General features: G+C 32.9%; 2 protein-coding genes across 3 annotated transcripts; one reads left to right on the top strand and one right to left on the bottom strand.

Moving 5' to 3' along the window:
- Window positions 1-649: 649 nt before the first annotated feature.
- Window positions 650-6,597, bottom strand: LOC111802258 (uncharacterized). The gene is made up of 8 exons (XM_023686558.2): window positions 6,266-6,597; window positions 4,688-5,355; window positions 4,088-4,276; window positions 3,893-3,984; window positions 3,176-3,235; window positions 2,780-2,849; window positions 2,010-2,213; window positions 650-1,394 (listed from the first exon to the last, which is right to left on the bottom strand). The coding sequence occupies exons 2-8, from the start codon at window positions 5,336-5,338 to the stop codon at window positions 1,008-1,010; spliced, it is 1,653 nt and encodes a 550-aa protein (XP_023542326.2). The 5' UTR covers window positions 5,339-5,355; window positions 6,266-6,597; the 3' UTR covers window positions 650-1,007.
- A 1,923-nt stretch (window positions 6,598-8,520) lies between these two features.
- On the top strand, window positions 8,521-15,253 carry LOC111802693 (Peptidase S41 family protein). 2 transcript variants are annotated; one of them, XM_023687152.2, is made up of 12 exons: window positions 8,521-8,995; window positions 9,279-9,398; window positions 9,910-10,047; window positions 10,597-10,701; window positions 10,802-10,967; window positions 11,733-11,809; window positions 12,080-12,124; window positions 13,082-13,165; window positions 14,111-14,149; window positions 14,232-14,294; window positions 14,520-14,649; window positions 14,724-15,253. In XM_023687152.2, the coding sequence occupies exons 1-12, from the start codon at window positions 8,564-8,566 to the stop codon at window positions 14,777-14,779; spliced, it is 1,455 nt and encodes a 484-aa protein (XP_023542920.1). In that variant the 5' UTR covers window positions 8,521-8,563; the 3' UTR covers window positions 14,780-15,253. The 2 variants fall into 2 exon arrangements, with proteins under 2 accessions (XP_023542920.1, XP_086982954.1); XM_087126828.1 differs by lacking the exon at window positions 9,910-10,047.
- Window positions 15,254-16,847: the final 1,594 nt, after the last annotated feature.

Genomic DNA, 16,847 nt, shown 5'->3' on the forward strand with positions numbered 1-16,847 from the left:
TTTTGACCCATATGAACTCGTGCAAAATAATAAATGTTTTATTGGTCCAACTCTTTGGACGTTGTTCTCCTCATTTTTAAGAGAAATGAGCTAACTCTTTCGTGCTTGAAAGAAAGAAGACATGCCTCTCCTTTACCGTCTCACAGCTTCTCTCCTGAACCTTCTTGAACTCTAAAGCAATTATGATAACAAGATAGATTTTAATTTACATTCTGACTTCTTTCATTAGGGTTTCACTATTCTTTCGCTCGGTAAAGCAGATTGTCTAGTAAACATGTTATATCTATACTTCATTAACAATGATTGGCAACTAAAACATAATAGAGTATTTGTATCTTTTTAAGTTTTGCAAATTGGAGTTTCTAAATACTATTATTTATAATCTTGGTAGAGATTTGATTCTCGTAGGTAAATTTTCTCGGTTTATTATTCCTTTAAAAAATAGGTATTTTTAAGTTTTCATTCTTCAATATAATCTTTATTAAAAAAATGGTAAATTTTTTTTTTAATAAATTAATATATTTCATTATATTATACAACATAATTTTTAAAAATATACAAATATATATATTTAATATATGTTGGAAAATATATTTATATTAAACGGGGTGTTCTCGGTCCCATTTATCTGAGATTCCCACAGGTAAAATAGACAAAAATGAACATCTCTACTCATCTCAGTTCATGGTAGATTTCTCCAAGTAAAAATTCTCACATCTAAAATAGACATCTCTACTCAACTCCGTGCGGCACATGACCCCCAAGATGATATTTGATTATTAATGTTTACAAGTACTGTTCTGCTTTTACAAATACGCTAATTATTTATGCTTTACTAGACAATACCTTTCATAGGCTGTTATTCTCTTCTTCATAGCCAATAAACAAGCAAACAATTCCGCCCGCCCTTGAACATCTCTACTGTTAGAAAGTTGCAGTTGTTAGACAATCTATTCCACTGTCAACAAGCCGAGGTTCCATCTCTAGCATTTTCGGAGTCGACATCTTCATTCGATGAGCACATAATCCGCATCAGCTGTGAAAAGATCTCTTGCAGTAGGAGGCATATTGTTGCGAGTTATCGATTTTCGTACCTGAGCATGAGTTTCAGCCTCATGCTGAAACATTTTAACCAACTCTTGCAGTTCCATCTTCCTGACTTCAACCATCTCGTCTGTCATGGGCTTCTTCAAGCCGAGGTAAACCAGCCCCCCTCCCATCAGTCCAATTCCTAACAAGAATAGGAGTCCTGAAAATAATGCAAATGCATAAGGTGTATCTTCCGCTCCCGGGATCCCGTCCACGTTGATTCCGAACAGCCCGGTTATTATGGAAAGAACAAGCCCACAGCCACCAAAAACCGCCAAGTTATGAGTCACTCGGAGGCTTTTGTCCTGAAAAAATGTTGTAAGAAAGAAAGTGAAACCAATCATGCTTAATTCCAAGATTAAGATCAATGCTCCATTGGTTTCTGTTAGATAAATCCTATTTTTAGGTTAGGAGTGATTCAGATTTCTGGTTAAAGCCACTTAACTTTAATTGTGGAGTGTACATGAATTGGATTTAATGGATTCCCCGCTCCTTTCTATTTTTAGGATATAATTGTTCTTTAAATATCCGAATCTGAAATGCTGTCTCTCTTGTGTTTTTCTGTTATTTTCTTCTTCCATCCTTTTGCTTCGTTATTTACTCCGATTTGCTCAGTCAAAAACAACAGTTTCATGATCCACCAAAAGGAAAGTATAAGAAGAATTGAAACCAAGCATACAGAAGAACATAAGATTGCATTTCTTATAATTGAAGAATTTGAAAGATGAATCTTGGATTTATAATTTGAAAACCTCTGTTTGGCAATGAATTTTGAAAACGTTGAAAATAAGGCATTTGGGTATAATCTAATTTTTTTTTAAAAGGAAAAGAGATTAGATAGCAAATGGCCACTAAAATATCCTTATTAACTTATCCTTTTTGTTTGGATTCTCGTTAAATTATATCATTGAATCAAGTACCTGTAACCATGCACGAACGTTACTCTGCATGACATCTTGAATGGTGAATAAACGATCACGAACTGCTTCCTGCTCTTCAATCATTTGCCTCGTGCTCTTTCTTACGCTCTCTAATAAGCTTTTTGCCACATATCCCCGTAGATGTTGAAGAAGTTCATATATAATCTCCTCTCTTGCATGCAGCGACCACTTAACTCTGATAACCTGAAATTGCCAACATTTGTTACGAACGACTTCCGAGGCGTACAAGCACAAAACAATGCCATCGTCCTTTTATTCAAACGAAAAGAAAATAATACAATTCACTGTCACTAAAAACTAGAGGAAGATGAATTTTAGATGATATGGAACTTCCGGGAATGACACCTTATTTCGTATCACAGATTCAATAATTTTCGCCCGAAAGTAAATGCCTCAAAACTCTATTTTAAACTAACTTCATCATTATCATTATCTTGTTCCTCTCCAAACCCAAGCACACAAAGGAAAGGAAGAAAAGACTGAAATGAAACAGTTCCACAAACATCATTGTGTTTTTTCATTGCAGGCAAACCACCGATTAAATCCCAACCAAGGATTGAATCCATTTTTATTATTACTTTTTTTTTTTTTACGGAACATAAACAATTTTATTGATGTATGAAATTACAAAAGAAGGTTGAAAATCAATGAAAATACTATTTAGAACACTATTTACAACACTATGAAGAACAACAGACATCAAGGGAAATTTTTCCACAAGCATGGAGTATAGTGACGAGACAGCATACCTGTCTTGATAATTTTCTGATTTCTTGATTCAAGATGATACTAAAAAGATGCATATCTTCATGGTTTCTCCTATATTTATTAGGGAGAAAAAATCAAGGAGAGTATTCGTGAAAAATATGCATATACAAAAGATAAACTGACATGATATCACTTCAATAGATGGCGTGCAGAAACGACACAGACCTACACAAAACTTTTCAACAATGTTGTTTACCAATCTATATCTTGGTGTAAACTGTCTAATATTTTTACTTCCTACAGTTATACCTCCCTCGTTGCAAATTGGGAAGGTCTTTTGTAAACATCATGGATTATACATCCCTCTTGTAAATTTCACTCATCAATGAAATTGTCTTATAAAAAAAAAATCAATAGATGGCGTGCAAGATAAGAACCTGTCCATAAATTTCAATTCAATCTCATCCGCAGCTCCAAATATGTATTTTCTAAATAGCCTGTAAGAAAAAAAGATAATGGAATTTCATACATCAGTCATAGTACGTTGGAACATTTGACTACAGAATTTTAGATCAACTGAAGAAAGAAGCCTATAGCCCTTGGACTTCTTGACATAAAACTAACATGAAATTTTATTTTCAGACAAATAGTAACTATTACTATACACAGAAAGAATAGTAGCATTACTTGTGCATGTCGGCTCAATAAGAAAGGGGAATATACCAGTCATATAGTAAACAATATGACAAAGTAGTATTAATTTGGTTAATTTGTAAGCTTAGTCGTTGTACTTTCGAATTTTTAAAATTCACAGATCAATTGGACACAAAATTAAAATTTTAGGGGTCTGTTAGATGTAAAATTCAAATTATACCTATTAGATCAATTATCTTTTTAAAAAAATTCAAATTTATAAGAGTTCTATAAGTCACAAAATTGAAAGTTTAAGAACTTACTAGGTATACGATTAAACGATTAAAAAATTTAGAAACCTTAACATACTTATGAATGTTTAGGGACCCATTACACACAAACTTCAAAATTTAAGAACTAAACTTGTAATTTAACCTATTAATTTTAACCCTGAATCTACAATAATTATTTTAGGGTGAGCTATGCTACTGCAGTTTTAACTTTTTAAATAAAGTTATTACCTATCATCCCATCTTGAAAGACGGCAAGTTAGTTGTGCAATAACTTCATGCACCGTTCTTGGTGCATTATAACCTCCTGTTATCAGAAGCTCCTATCCAGAGGTTGAAGAAGAAATCAGAAAAACAAATAACAAAATTGTCCAACTTTTCCTTCACAAAGAGGCAAAATAAATTATTTCTTTCATGAAAAACAACCTGAACTTCTGTGACACCTAAAACATTTATGTTTGATACCGGTCCTTTAACATGCAATGACGTTATCAAGAAGTTCTGAGCTTGCCAAGATCGAAGTACAATGGGAATGTCATCCTCTTCACTTAATGGATCACCAGCAGATTGTCCAAGTAGTTCAAATAGCAGTCCACCAGCCACCCTTACTGGAACCTGTCTAGAAATCAAAAAAGCAAGTGATTAGATTTTCCTGAGAACTTATATGGCATACCTAGAGATCTTTGTTTTGCACCTTGAAATTGCAAGAGACTAAGGGCTTTGTGTTCGAAATGATATGGGGGTTCTTGTTAAAGATAATTTTCTCTTGCTTTATAATAGCTTATATAAAGCAAGAGAAATTTGTACCAAACTGACATGGCTAAGACAAGTGTAAAATATTACAATTTCACGACGTATATATTAATATGCAATCAGCTAGACACTAGTCATGTATCTCATGCTACTTAATATTAACAATGAAATTTCTTCTTGTAGTTCTAATATTAACAGAGGTTAGTAAAAAATGCTTCTTATTACCAATATACACTAGCAGTCAAATAGCATGAAAGCTAGGGAGATTTACACCTCATAGAAAAGGTGCTTCATGCGGTCGCTTATGAGTCGACTTTCATCTCTTAAAGCTAAACTAATGGCAGGATGCAACCAGTGAGCAGTTCTGAGCCACGCCTCAACAGAAGGGTGGCTTGCAGAGACATGGCACCACCATATAGGTCCAGCTGGACGCTTCCAATAAGGTGCTACAAGATCTGCAACTGTAAGGTCATCTTCTTCATCCATGAAATCACATGACATTAAGGCCCATTCAGCATCTACTTGTATTGTTTGAACCAGCTCTGATATTCTGTCCCATCCTATAGGCAACCAATTATTGCCCTCAAATCTTTCTCTTTCATAAAACTGGCCACATTGGCTCTTTGGATCATCCGTGGATGTGGGTTCTAGTAATCTTCTCCTCTCCCGTGCAATGACATTGTCGTTATTCAGTTCAGTTGTAGGTGTCCGCGTGGTCGGAAATTCACTATTCAGTTGTTGCTTATCAGGCATCTTGGTTCTGGATTTTGAATCGATTGATTTCTTTGGTCTTCCAATGAATTCAAAAGCACAAATAAGCCCATCTGTCCAAAGATCATATCCTAGTGCTGCATCCTTGTTAAAGGGTTTATGAGCTTCTGGTTTCTCCACATTATTTCCACGAGAGCTATGGTTGACATCCATTTACTTCAATTTCTATCCTGATATGCAGATCAGGGAAACAACATATCAGCAGCAAAACAAGAACATGCTCGACACACAGACTGCTGAGTAAGTCATGGTCGTAATATACATAGGACGAACGTAAGAATAGAGCATTGTAAACTTAAATATGAGAAAGTAATATAGTATAAACCAAATTTGAAAGGAGCACTCCTTTCCAATACTCATCCTTTTGTCTTCCCCTTTCTAAATGTCATAAAAACGAGTACAATACTTCGGATGATGCTGATGGTAATAGATAAGAGGAACCATGAGCATTGAACGAAACCGAAACATCTGCTTTGCTTACAACTACTTCTACTAGTGAAAAGATTTTCAAACAGTTATGGGATGGAAAAAAACATAAGCAATAACTTCATAGCAAGAGGCATCCTATGAAATTCTCAAAAGAAAATCCGCCCATTCTCCCCTGTTGAAATCATATTTCTAGTCCCAAAACCAATATGATCGAATGAATTGGTGCTACATTGGATATATATATTCTCAATGAGCTAAGATCGCAATTATGGAAGTAAAAGAAATTTCAAGTGAAATTGCAATTCAGATAGAAACGTTCCCCATCTAAGCCAACAAGACAAATGGAATCTTTCGTTTGAAATTTAAATTCATCAAGATTCTCATGAATTATCATTGCCAGTAATCGGTTCAGCACAAATCACTAATCTTACACTGAATAGAACATACAGCCAGCAGAATCAACCATCAAGATAATCAAACTACGTAAATTTTTGAAGCACAATCCCCTCATTACTCCGTCCAGAATATTTACACAGTCAAGAACTCGTATCATTCAATAACCAACCAGCAAGCTATACTCCGACTAAAGTGCGTGTTATGCGGATCTAGATGCAAGGAAGTCGAAGAAAATTAAAGAAAAATTGAACTCACCGGCGAAGAAAGTGGATGCGTCAAGCTAAAGCAGTGTATATAGGAGGTAATGATGAAGGCGAGAATGAGATTTGCACTGGAAAACAGCGATGAACGACTTCCCCAGTGAGTGATAATATGCTTCTGTAGCTACGCGTCGAATCTCCGGAACTGATAACCGGACCGCCAGCTTCAGGAATCCCACCAATTACCTGTTTCTTCTACTTCACTAAGAGCGTAGATCAGAAATCATGATCCATGGGGACAAATCTAGCAGCTCGGGCTTGAACAAACAACAAACTCCTCCAATTTTGCAGATAAACAAAAAAAAATAAACGAAATGGATGAGCATCTAGGAATGTTCTTATGTTCGTTCTTATGTTCTTATGACCCGATAATTCGAATCAATCAAAACTTTCAGGTTGGGTTAGGTTAGATAATTCGAATCAATTCGAATGAATCTGTTGTTTCAAAAGATTAAAAATTTGGTTCAATCGGAGTGTCCCACCTTGTTAATTTAGAAAATGGTCATGAGTTTATAATCAAATAAGTACGAGACCTTTTGGGAAGCCCAGAGCAAAGCTTAAAACTCGACAATATTATACCATTGTAGAGTCGTGTTCGTCTAACACAAACTACTTTACTTTTTAAAAAAATTAAAAAAATATTACTTATGAGCGTAAATATTTAATATTTGAATTTTAGTTATGATAAATATAGTTTTTTTAAATAATTAAAAAAATAGTCCGACAAACCAACCCAATTTTCAATTTTCAATCCAACCGAGTTTAAATATGCATCCACATATACATATGCAAGTTGCTCAACTAGGTGAGGGCCATTTACGGTTCGTTTGCCCTCACATCCTAGTTTCTTCGAGTTTTCTACTGTTTAAGGTTCTCTCTGGTTCACTTTGGTTCAACAATTTTTCTTATTGGTTTGACCAGCTCGGTGCATTTCAAACTGGTTAGGTTCGGTTATCATCGGTTGACCATTGATTCCATGTGTTTATATGTTAATTCAACTTGATTTAGGCTCGATTCGATCCCGTTCCAAATCAGTTCAATGATTTTCCGTCAATATAGATTGACTTTCCTTATTTTAGTTTGGCTAAGCTAAGTTATACAAAAGTAACACTTAGAAGAAAAAAAAATGATATATTTGCGTTCCCTTCTTTCTATGATTCTTTCGGGGGACACCTCATTAGCATTAAAGTGTTTAGTGTCGGATCGGCGTGTATAAAATTGATTTGTACTTAACAAGACTCAAAGATTACGAGATAGGTATGTGCATGTTGGATTCTATATATACGAAAGTGATGCACATAAAACTGTGTATGAAATCAATTCACATCCCGAACATATAAAAAGAACTTAAATTCAAGGCCATAGTTTTAGGTCCAACTAAAAATAAACGACATGATTCATGTTTACATTCCCTAATCTAACAGCTAGATCATTCATTCAGATGTGATCTCGGTTTATAAATTTTTAAATTGAGTTTATTTATTATTTATTTATTTTTACCATTATTAAAAAAAAATATAATTATAAAACTAACTAAATAATTTTCTTAAAAAATAATTATTGAAAAAGTGTTCAAAATAACTTATTCATTTATAAATTAATAGCTATTAATTTATTAAAAAAAATTGTCATTTTATTTCTAATTTTCTTTAATAGGTATATTACAATAAAAATGATTTTAGTACAAATTCTAAACCACACATTATAAAAAATAATAATAATAAATAAATAAATAACGTCAATTTCTCTTAATCCACAAATTTTCCAAATTTATTTTCACATAAAATAAAAAATAAAAAATCATGTTATTATAGTCAATTAAAGACATAATATTAATTAAATTAAAATATTTTATTAGTTTATCTCGAACTTAATAGCTTTTTAAACAATATTTTAAAACTAATTTTCATAAATTAATTAGTTATATTCGTTAATTTTAGGTTGGATAATTTGCAATATATATACATCTATCTATCTATATATATATATATTTAATACTAATAATAATTATAAAAAAACAGTATATTTTTTATAATTATTATTAGTATTAAATTATATATATATATATATATATATATATATATATATATATATATATATATTGTTTTTTTTATAATTATTATTAGTATTAAATTATTATATATGTTGTTTTTTTTATATTTATAATTATTATTAGTATTACATTATTATTATTATTATTTTTAGTATAAATAAATAAATAAATAAATAAATAAATAACTGAACGCTGATATCCAAGCGGAGCTCTTCAGAAACGAACAGAGCGTTGCAGGAGATGACGAATGTCATCTTCTTCTTCAAATCCTTCTCTTCCTTACATTTCCAGTTCCCCTCTCTGGTTCCCAAGCCTCCGCCATTTCTGAGCTTCCTCAGCTTGCAGAAGAAAAGCTCCAGCAATTCCCTCAACTCGGTTGACAAAACACTAATCGGAGCTCTATCCGGAGTCCTTTCGTTCGGCCTTCTTTTCCATTCCCCCTTATCTGTTGCGTTGGATTATTCGTCTGTGGAAATCTTCTCATTATCGGCTGATTCTTCGCCGTCCGATTCATCTGCGTCTTGTGTTGAAGACGAGCTACCTGACTTTGGAAACTCTGAGACGGTGTCTCCGCCGGTAACTAACGAGGATATTGTGCAAGAGGCTTGGGAAATTGTAAATGATAGTTTTCTAGATGCTGGTCACCATCGCTGGTCGCCTGAAGCTTGGAAGGTATAGACTCCCCTGTCGCCTCTCCTGATTAGGCAAGTTTTTTCAATTTGCGTATCGTGTGTCAGTTTATATGTATATACTATACTCCGCTATTTACAATGTTTACCTATATCATTTTTGATGTTCTTGTGTAAGCTAGAGATCGGAATCCATGGAAGGTAATGGAATTTATAAATTTGAACTTATTTTCCTACAAATATGCGTGCATGCTATTTGAAATTCTGCTTAAAAATGAATGTCATTGCAAGTCTGAAGTAATGAGCACGGATATTGATGCTTTCAGCAAAGGCAAGAAGACATTATGAATATGTCAATTCAAACTCGGTCAAAGGCTCATAATATCATCCGAAGAATGCTGGCAAGCTTGGGCGATCCTTATACACGTTTTCTTCCCCCTGCTGAGGTAACGATTTTTCTCACTTTTATCCTTTCAGTTGCCGAGTTTTCTTCCTTGTACGATGTTGAATACTGATGTCTTTTGACTGAGGAAATTGTCGGAGGAAAAACAGCAGATTGTTGGAAGAAGAAAAAATAGGAAAAACACAAGAGAGACAGACGTATTTCAGATTGTGCTCAAGACCGATTATTTGTTTCTCGCTCGATTGACATATTTAAATAACAATTATATGTTAAAAATGGAAAGGAGTGGCAACTCAACTAAAGCCATTTCATTTGGCCATTCCACTAACTTTAATTGTGTGGCTTTAACTAAAAAAATAGGGATGACTTTACCTTAAAATAGGGATTTATCGGGTTATCAAGGCTCAAAATGGCAAGGACTTCTCATTAGTGATCAAATTCGAGAGATCTATCTTAAAGATGGTTCTGTATGCCGTTAAAGCGAGTTCCTTATTTGTCAAAATTTAAGTTCTTATTCATGTTCTGTTTTTCCTTTTTTGTTTCTTTTTTGGAAGTTCTCCAAAATGGCGAGGTATGACATGACTGGTATTGGAATAAACCTTAGGGAAGTTCCAGATGATAGTGGAGGCATGAAAATAAAGGTACTAGGACTCTTATTAGATGGTCCTGCACATTTGGCTGGCATTAGACAGGTAACTGTTCAGAGCTGATCCAATTTTTAAAATCTATGCTTTTCAGAAAAACATTTGATTGCTATGATTCTGATCTCTGTTGATTATCTCAAAACTGAGCTGCTTTTAAAGATTGTCTTTAGAGTTTTAGAACAAAAAGTTTACTTGAACATGTTGGGATGTCTATTTTTTTAATTTTGTTTTCCCTTGTTTTAATTTTATTTGTGCTTGTGGATTACCTGTTCTTTAGAATGCTCGAAATGCTTCATTTTACATTCACAAATTTCGAAATAATAATTTTAGCTTCGTAATAAACTAAACTCTACAACCCACCATATTATCTGTTAAAAAACTGTTCTGAAAACAATCTTTCAGATACTGGGTCCATCATGTATGATTCATCAGAAAAGGCACAATCAAATTAACTAGTATCTTGCAACAGAAGCCTTTCTGATTTTTTCATGTGGTTATTTTTCCTTGTTATCACTTTCTAATTCAGGATCTTTTACTGTGAAATAGTGTTGTGCAGTTTCAACAATTTTTATTCGTTCTTTTTTCTCCTTCTGTCAGGGTGATGAAGTTTTAGCTGTTAATGGAGTGGATGCGAGAGGGAAATCAGCATTTGAAGTATCTTCATTACTACAAGGCCCTAATGAAACACAAGTGACTGTTAAGGTTGTTATCGTAGATTTGTTTCAATTTGATAAAATGCCTTGTTAACTTTTTTTTCTTTTTGTTATTTTTCTTTCAATCATCCAGGATGCATTTTTTATAGGTCAAACACGGTAACTGTGGACCAGAAGAAAGTATTCAAGTCCAAAGGCAGGTTCTTGTTCGATCCCCAGTCTTTTATCGCCTCGAGCAAATTGATGCTGCCTCTTCTGTTGGGTACGTTCGCCTAAAGGAATTCAATGCATTGGCTAAAAAGGACTTGGTTACAGGTAATTGTCTGATTAATGAAACCACTTGATATGTAAAGTTTCTTTCTAACTTATATAATCCCACAAATTAATGGCATAAAAGGTTCATTGTACAAGTAACATTTTAGGAATTGAGTTCTGTCTCATTGAATTTAGGATTTAATATAAGGATTCAGCTCCTTTAAAATAGGGCAGAAACTTGTACGGATTTGAATTGAGTTCTATGTCATTGAATTTTGATTTTGTTCATTTTATTTTACACAGTTAAAATGGTACGGATGTATTTTCATGGCAATTGGATATGCTTAAATGATAGTTCATCTCTTTCAATCCATTTCTTTATTTATTTTTTTAGTTTCATCCCTAATTTAGCATTGTTTTAAGAATCAATTTGATTCATCATCAAGCCTGTTCAATGGAAGCTCTTTAGTTCCTAACACACAAAGCACGAAAGTACCTCATATATCATTACTTTGGAAAATCAAACTGAAGGAAAGTCTAAGGACCACCATTTTATTTATCAGTTATTGTATTGAAGCTATTAAAACAGAATAAAACAAATCAATAATCACTAAGATAAAGTCCATTTTCGTTTTTTCCTTTCATTTTTTGAGTTCAATAATGTGTGGAGGTGGGGACCACTCTGAAAGTTAGTTATTGCACTCTTTTATGAGTGTTATATACAGAAGGTAAACCTATGTTCTGTTGTTATGTAGATTGGAATTGTTTCAATACTACCTGTTAAGTGAATGATTTCTGCTAATAATAGAGGCATAATTGTTTCAGCAATGAAGCGTCTTGAGGCCATGGGTGCTTCATATTTCATTTTGGATCTCAGAGATAATCTTGGTGGACTGGTACAGGTATTCAAAATGGTCTTGTACGTATTTTATTGTTTAATACTGCACTCCCTCTTGAATGAGGAATGTCTTCTTTTGCATGCCTTTCTTTACAATGTCCTGCTACTGCCGGCCAAAATTTTCCTCATTGGGGATTCTCAAGTAGAAGTAAAATTATGACTTTCTTCTAGTATATCTCTTAAACTTCTTAACAAACATATATGTAACATATGTGTTTGTATGTGTGTATATATGTTGATTAAATTTACCGATTGTAACTGATGCTTATTTCAGGCTGGAATTGAAATTGCAAAGCTATTTCTAAATGAAGGAAGCACGGTATATGAATTTATTTCACTTTCTCCCAACTTATTTGTAATATTCCCTATGTTTAGAATATAAGTCTGTTGCTTCTTAGGGTTTAGTTCTGACCATTCCCATTCTTGAAACTCTGGAAGTAATTAGATTGTTGTTTGTTTTTTTTTCCCGAAAAGTTTTTTTTTTTTTTTTTTTTTTTTTTTTTTTTTGTCTGTTGATGAAACATGGGTAGTGAACCTAGATCATTTTATGCCAACCCATTTTGTTAATGCTTGATTGCATCCATCACTTTCTGCCTTAGATGTTGGTAGTAGTATTAAAACAAAAATAACTTAATGAGCTTACTTTCAAGCATTTTTTTATGTAATGAAAAATCACCATTTGTGAGATCCCACATCGGTTGGAGAGGGGAACGAAACATTCCTTATAAGGGTGTGGAAACCTCGCCCTTAAAAACCGTGAGGCTGACGGCGATACATAATGGACCAAACTGAACAATATTTGCTAGCGGTGGGTTTGGGCAATTACAAATGGCATTAAAGCTGGACACCTGGCGGTGTGCCAGTGAGAACGCTGGCCTCCAAAAGGGGTGGATTGTGATCCCACATCGGTTAGAGAGGGGAACGAACATTCCTTATAAGGGTGTAGAAAACTCTCCCTAGTAGACGCGTTTTAAAAACCGTGAGACTGACGGCGATACGTAACGGAACAAAACGGACAATATTTGCTAGCAGTGGGCTTGGGTTGTTACACTATTTGTGTCCAATAATTTCTTTTTTTGAAAATCTTCAAGGTAATGGATTAAGATATGAAACCTGGTGTGACACTCTTCGCTAAAAGCTCCTTTTTTCTGATTTACAAAAAAAAAATGATGATATGATAACTTGCTCAACTACCTTTGAAGATGCCTTAACTATCGATTGAAAATGATGATATGATTGTTTATTTGGTGTTTTCTTCTTGTTGATACATGTCCAGGTGATCTATACAGTTGGAAGAGATCCCCAATACCAAAAAACTGTTGTTGCAGACACTGGACCATTAGTTACAGCTCCAGTCGTGGTATGTAATGTTTTCTTATGAACTCTCTTTATTTTAATCGTACATGAAGAACTGAATGGCTTCTCATTTAAGCTGCATTAAGTTTTAGTTCGTTAAGAACTGTTGGCTTCTAAAAGAGGTAATTCATCATTCTTTTTAATGTGTTTAACTTATATAATGAAACTAAATCTTATTATGTCGGTTAATTTGTTTCTGTTCGAACCCATTTTAGAAGTTATATATGGCTCAGTAATATGGAAGGGTAACTGGAAAAAAATGGGTGTAATAAATCTTTATCACCATGCTGATCTGTTACTTAACCTTATTCCTGTTTTGATTATAAAGAGAGGGAATCGCACTTTGTTCATTTATGTCAATAGGTGACGTGTAAAAAATGGATGTGATAGATCCTGCCTGCCATGCTGGTCTCATCGATGAACCTCTTGCTTGTTTTGATTATGAGGAAAGAAAAATTGTATTTTACCTATGTTTACAACGAATAATTCTTTACAAAATGGGGAAAAGCATAATAATTGTCCTGACACCAGCAGTTTAGTGTTAGTTCTTCAATGTGTACAGATGAATAAGAATGCAACTCGCTGAAGCAGGCATCTAAATAGGATGATGAAGTAGCTATTTGAATGGACAGTTTTAATTAATTTTCTACATTAAGAAAAATTAAATAGCACGCATGTTCTTTGTTTAAAATGTTAGTTAAGTTGCTGCAGACATTCCTTTGAATTAAAATTTGAAAGTCAGCTTTATTCAAATTTCATGTTTTCGACAACAGCTGAATCAGAACCTCCTTATTTGATATTTAGAACATTCATTTCCAGCATTGTAAATCTAATTTGTTTGATGACGCTTAGTTACATCTTGTTTTACACTAAAATATACACTGATTAATTGGCATATACTTTCGATGTATGGACTTAATTATAATGCTCTCGACCACAATTCATGCAGGTTCTTGTGAACAAAAAAACTGCAAGTGCAAGTGAAATTGTGAGTGCCTCAATCAACTGAATAACATGTGAATCCATTTTATGATCTTGTATTTTACTCACTCGAGTTGTTCTTATTTCAGGTTGCTTCCTCGCTGCATGATAATTGCAGAGCTGTTCTTGTGGGAGAAAGGACTTATGGCAAGGTTTAAGATATTTACCTCAGCTTTAGCTAGTCTTTTTCGTATGTTCTTATTATATTAACTTCAAATTTCTTTTCGCTATGCTGCAATGTTTACATGTGACTTCTTTGTACCTCCTTCCAAATTCTCCCTTGCATGAATGTTTTTTGAGTTTCTTTTCTACTTGTCTAGTTGAACTAGCAAAGTCTGAATTGCCATAAATTATACTCGCTTCATCTTCATTTACAGGGTTTGATTCAGTCTGTTTTCGAACTTCACGACCGATCTGGTGTCGCAGTCACCGTTGGGAAGTATGTTACCCCAAATCACAAAGATATAAATGGAAACGGAATCGAACCCGACTTCCAAAACTTCCCAGGTAGAGTAAACTACCCTAAAAAAACGAGAGGAATCTGGTCAACCTCACCTAACAAGAGTGCCTCTTTATTGCAGCATGGACTGATGTCACTAAACGTCTTTCACAGTGCTCCATCCTTCATCAAGGATAACCCAGGTTACCCCGGGCGCTCTCGGTCTTCATTCACTCGCCTTTTTACTGCTCCTCCCTCTTTAGAGTTTCTTGTTGTGAGATCTCTGGATTTGCAGCTCAATTTTCCGAAAGCTCAGGGCATGAAAGTGGATCAAAATCAGTTTATCTCAGTGTAGATTCACTGAGAGGTGCAGACAAGAACCATGGAGAAGTTTTGCATCTAATAAGCCCTTCTCTTAAGCAATTAGAGGCCATAAGAATACTTTTTTTGTGACTGTTTTTAAGAAAACATGAATCTTCTTGTTTGCTTGTTGTAAATGGTTAGTAGTGACAATGGTCAAACGTTCTTGAACATCAGATTGTTTGAGAATTCGTCAGCTTGAAGAAATGTGCCATTACACTTTCTATCGGTCAGAAACGGCTCATTCATTCTGGCAATAAACCATTTTGCTTGGTTTATACTCTTTGGATGTGATAAAGAAACTCTTATTCATTTTCTGGTCTCTTGATATTTTCAGGGAATAAATGATTTAATAGCTTTAGTTTATGTACTTTCAACCAATAAATAACTATTTAGTTATTTATTCGGTAAACTTTAGCATGTAATAAGTACTAAGTTATTACTTCAATGGATGTGTGGACAAAAAAACACTAGAGTTACTTCAAAAGGTATATTTTGGTATGTTTAAACACTAAATTTTTGGTATTATTTTTAACTAATATTCTTATCTAATAGAACTCAAAAAAAAAAAAAAAAAAAAAATATAAGGAGTTATTGAAATAGTTATTTTCAAAAATTTTGGAACCAAAATTTGAAAATTTAAGAACACGAAAAAAACCAATATGAACATCGATTGAAGATGTATACATATATATATATATGAACTATGTTCTCCAAACGAATTTATACCTTTAAAGAATTAATATATATATATGAACTATGTTCTTCAAACGAATTTATACCTTTAAAGAATTAATGAAACGTGTAATTTGGATTTAGTGACTAAGATTAACTAAATTGATTATCAATGGGCTAATTTTTTTATTTTGAACTTATGAAATTGAACCATGTCTACGGACATTGGCAAAAAAAAAAAATCAACAAAATTTGAGAGATTATTGTTTGATTAATCAAGAAAATGCTGGATCAATATAATATTATATATATATAAACAACTATTCGAACTAGACATAGCATAACTTGAAAATTGGTTAACTAATCTGATTAAGATGCGAGTTTGTGGGTCTTTTTTTTTTTTTTTTTCTAACTGCTCTACTTTTACAGAAAGTGATTTGGGATTTTTTTTTTTTTTAAGGCTAAATAGAAAATACACTTAAATTATTAGTTTTTCTTTCAATAGGATATTTTTAAAACATTTTAAAATACCATTTCCATTAAATTAAGATTAAAAAAAAAACGTTAAAATTTTGTTTCAATAATACTCTTAAACTTAAAAAGAAACCTACTCCCTACTTTTATTTAAAAAAAGAAGTTGAAAATACGAGAGAAAATCATTACATACTAGATATTTACGATAAATTTGCAATAAATTTATTACATATTTGCTGGTTATTACATTAATTGTAGCGTGCTTTCATTTTCTAAGTTTAAAATTACTATCAACATGGCTAAAGAGAAACACAAAAGATTAAAGGAAATAAAGAGTGATAAATAAACTTCACATCTAATTCAAAGCATTTGTGTAACTAAATTTTAAACAAATTTAAATTAGGAATCGATCAACAAATTATTTTTCAACTTCGAAAAAATGAACAGATCCCAATCTAAATCTACCAATTTAGGGTTTCCAAGATCACATCAACAATTTAGTTTTGTAAGGGAGTGTTATGGAAAAATATTTTAGTTTTTTTTATTTATATATATAGGAAAGAAATATTCTATTTTTTAAAATAGAATATGTAAAATTATCCAAAATATATATATATATTAAAAGGAATCTTTAAGTGGACATAAGAAAATTTTATTTAAAAATTGTGAGAAAAAAAATTATTATCATTTATTAAAAAATAAAGAAAAATAGATTTGGGAAATTTCATTGTTTTGGTTACAATATATCCAAACAACA

The sequence above is a fragment of the Cucurbita pepo genome, chromosome 9, assembly GCF_057944985.1.
Source record: "Cucurbita pepo subsp. pepo isolate OVF chromosome 9, ASM5794498v1, whole genome shotgun sequence".
NCBI classification, from domain to species: Eukaryota; Viridiplantae; Streptophyta; class Magnoliopsida; order Cucurbitales; family Cucurbitaceae; genus Cucurbita; species Cucurbita pepo.

Coding starts and splice junctions, on each gene's coding strand:
- LOC111802258 (XM_023686558.2), bottom strand. CDS start 5,338: ATGGATGTCAACCATAGCTCTCGTGGAAATAATGTGGAGAAACCAGAA. Junction 4,277..4,687: donor TGAAGCACCTTTTCTATGAG/GTGTAAATCTCC, acceptor ATTTCTAGACAG/GTTCCAGTAAGGGTGGCTGG. Junction 3,236..3,892: donor CTTTCAAGATGGGATGATAG/GTAATAACTTTA, acceptor TTTTTCTTACAG/GCTATTTAGAAAATACATAT.
- LOC111802693 (XM_023687152.2), top strand. CDS start 8,564: ATGACGAATGTCATCTTCTTCTTCAAATCCTTCTCTTCCTTACATTTC. Junction 10,048..10,596: donor ATTTGGCTGGCATTAGACAG/GTAACTGTTCAG, acceptor TCCTTCTGTCAG/GGTGATGAAGTTTTAGCTGT. Junction 11,810..12,079: donor ATCTTGGTGGACTGGTACAG/GTATTCAAAATG, acceptor TGCTTATTTCAG/GCTGGAATTGAAATTGCAAA.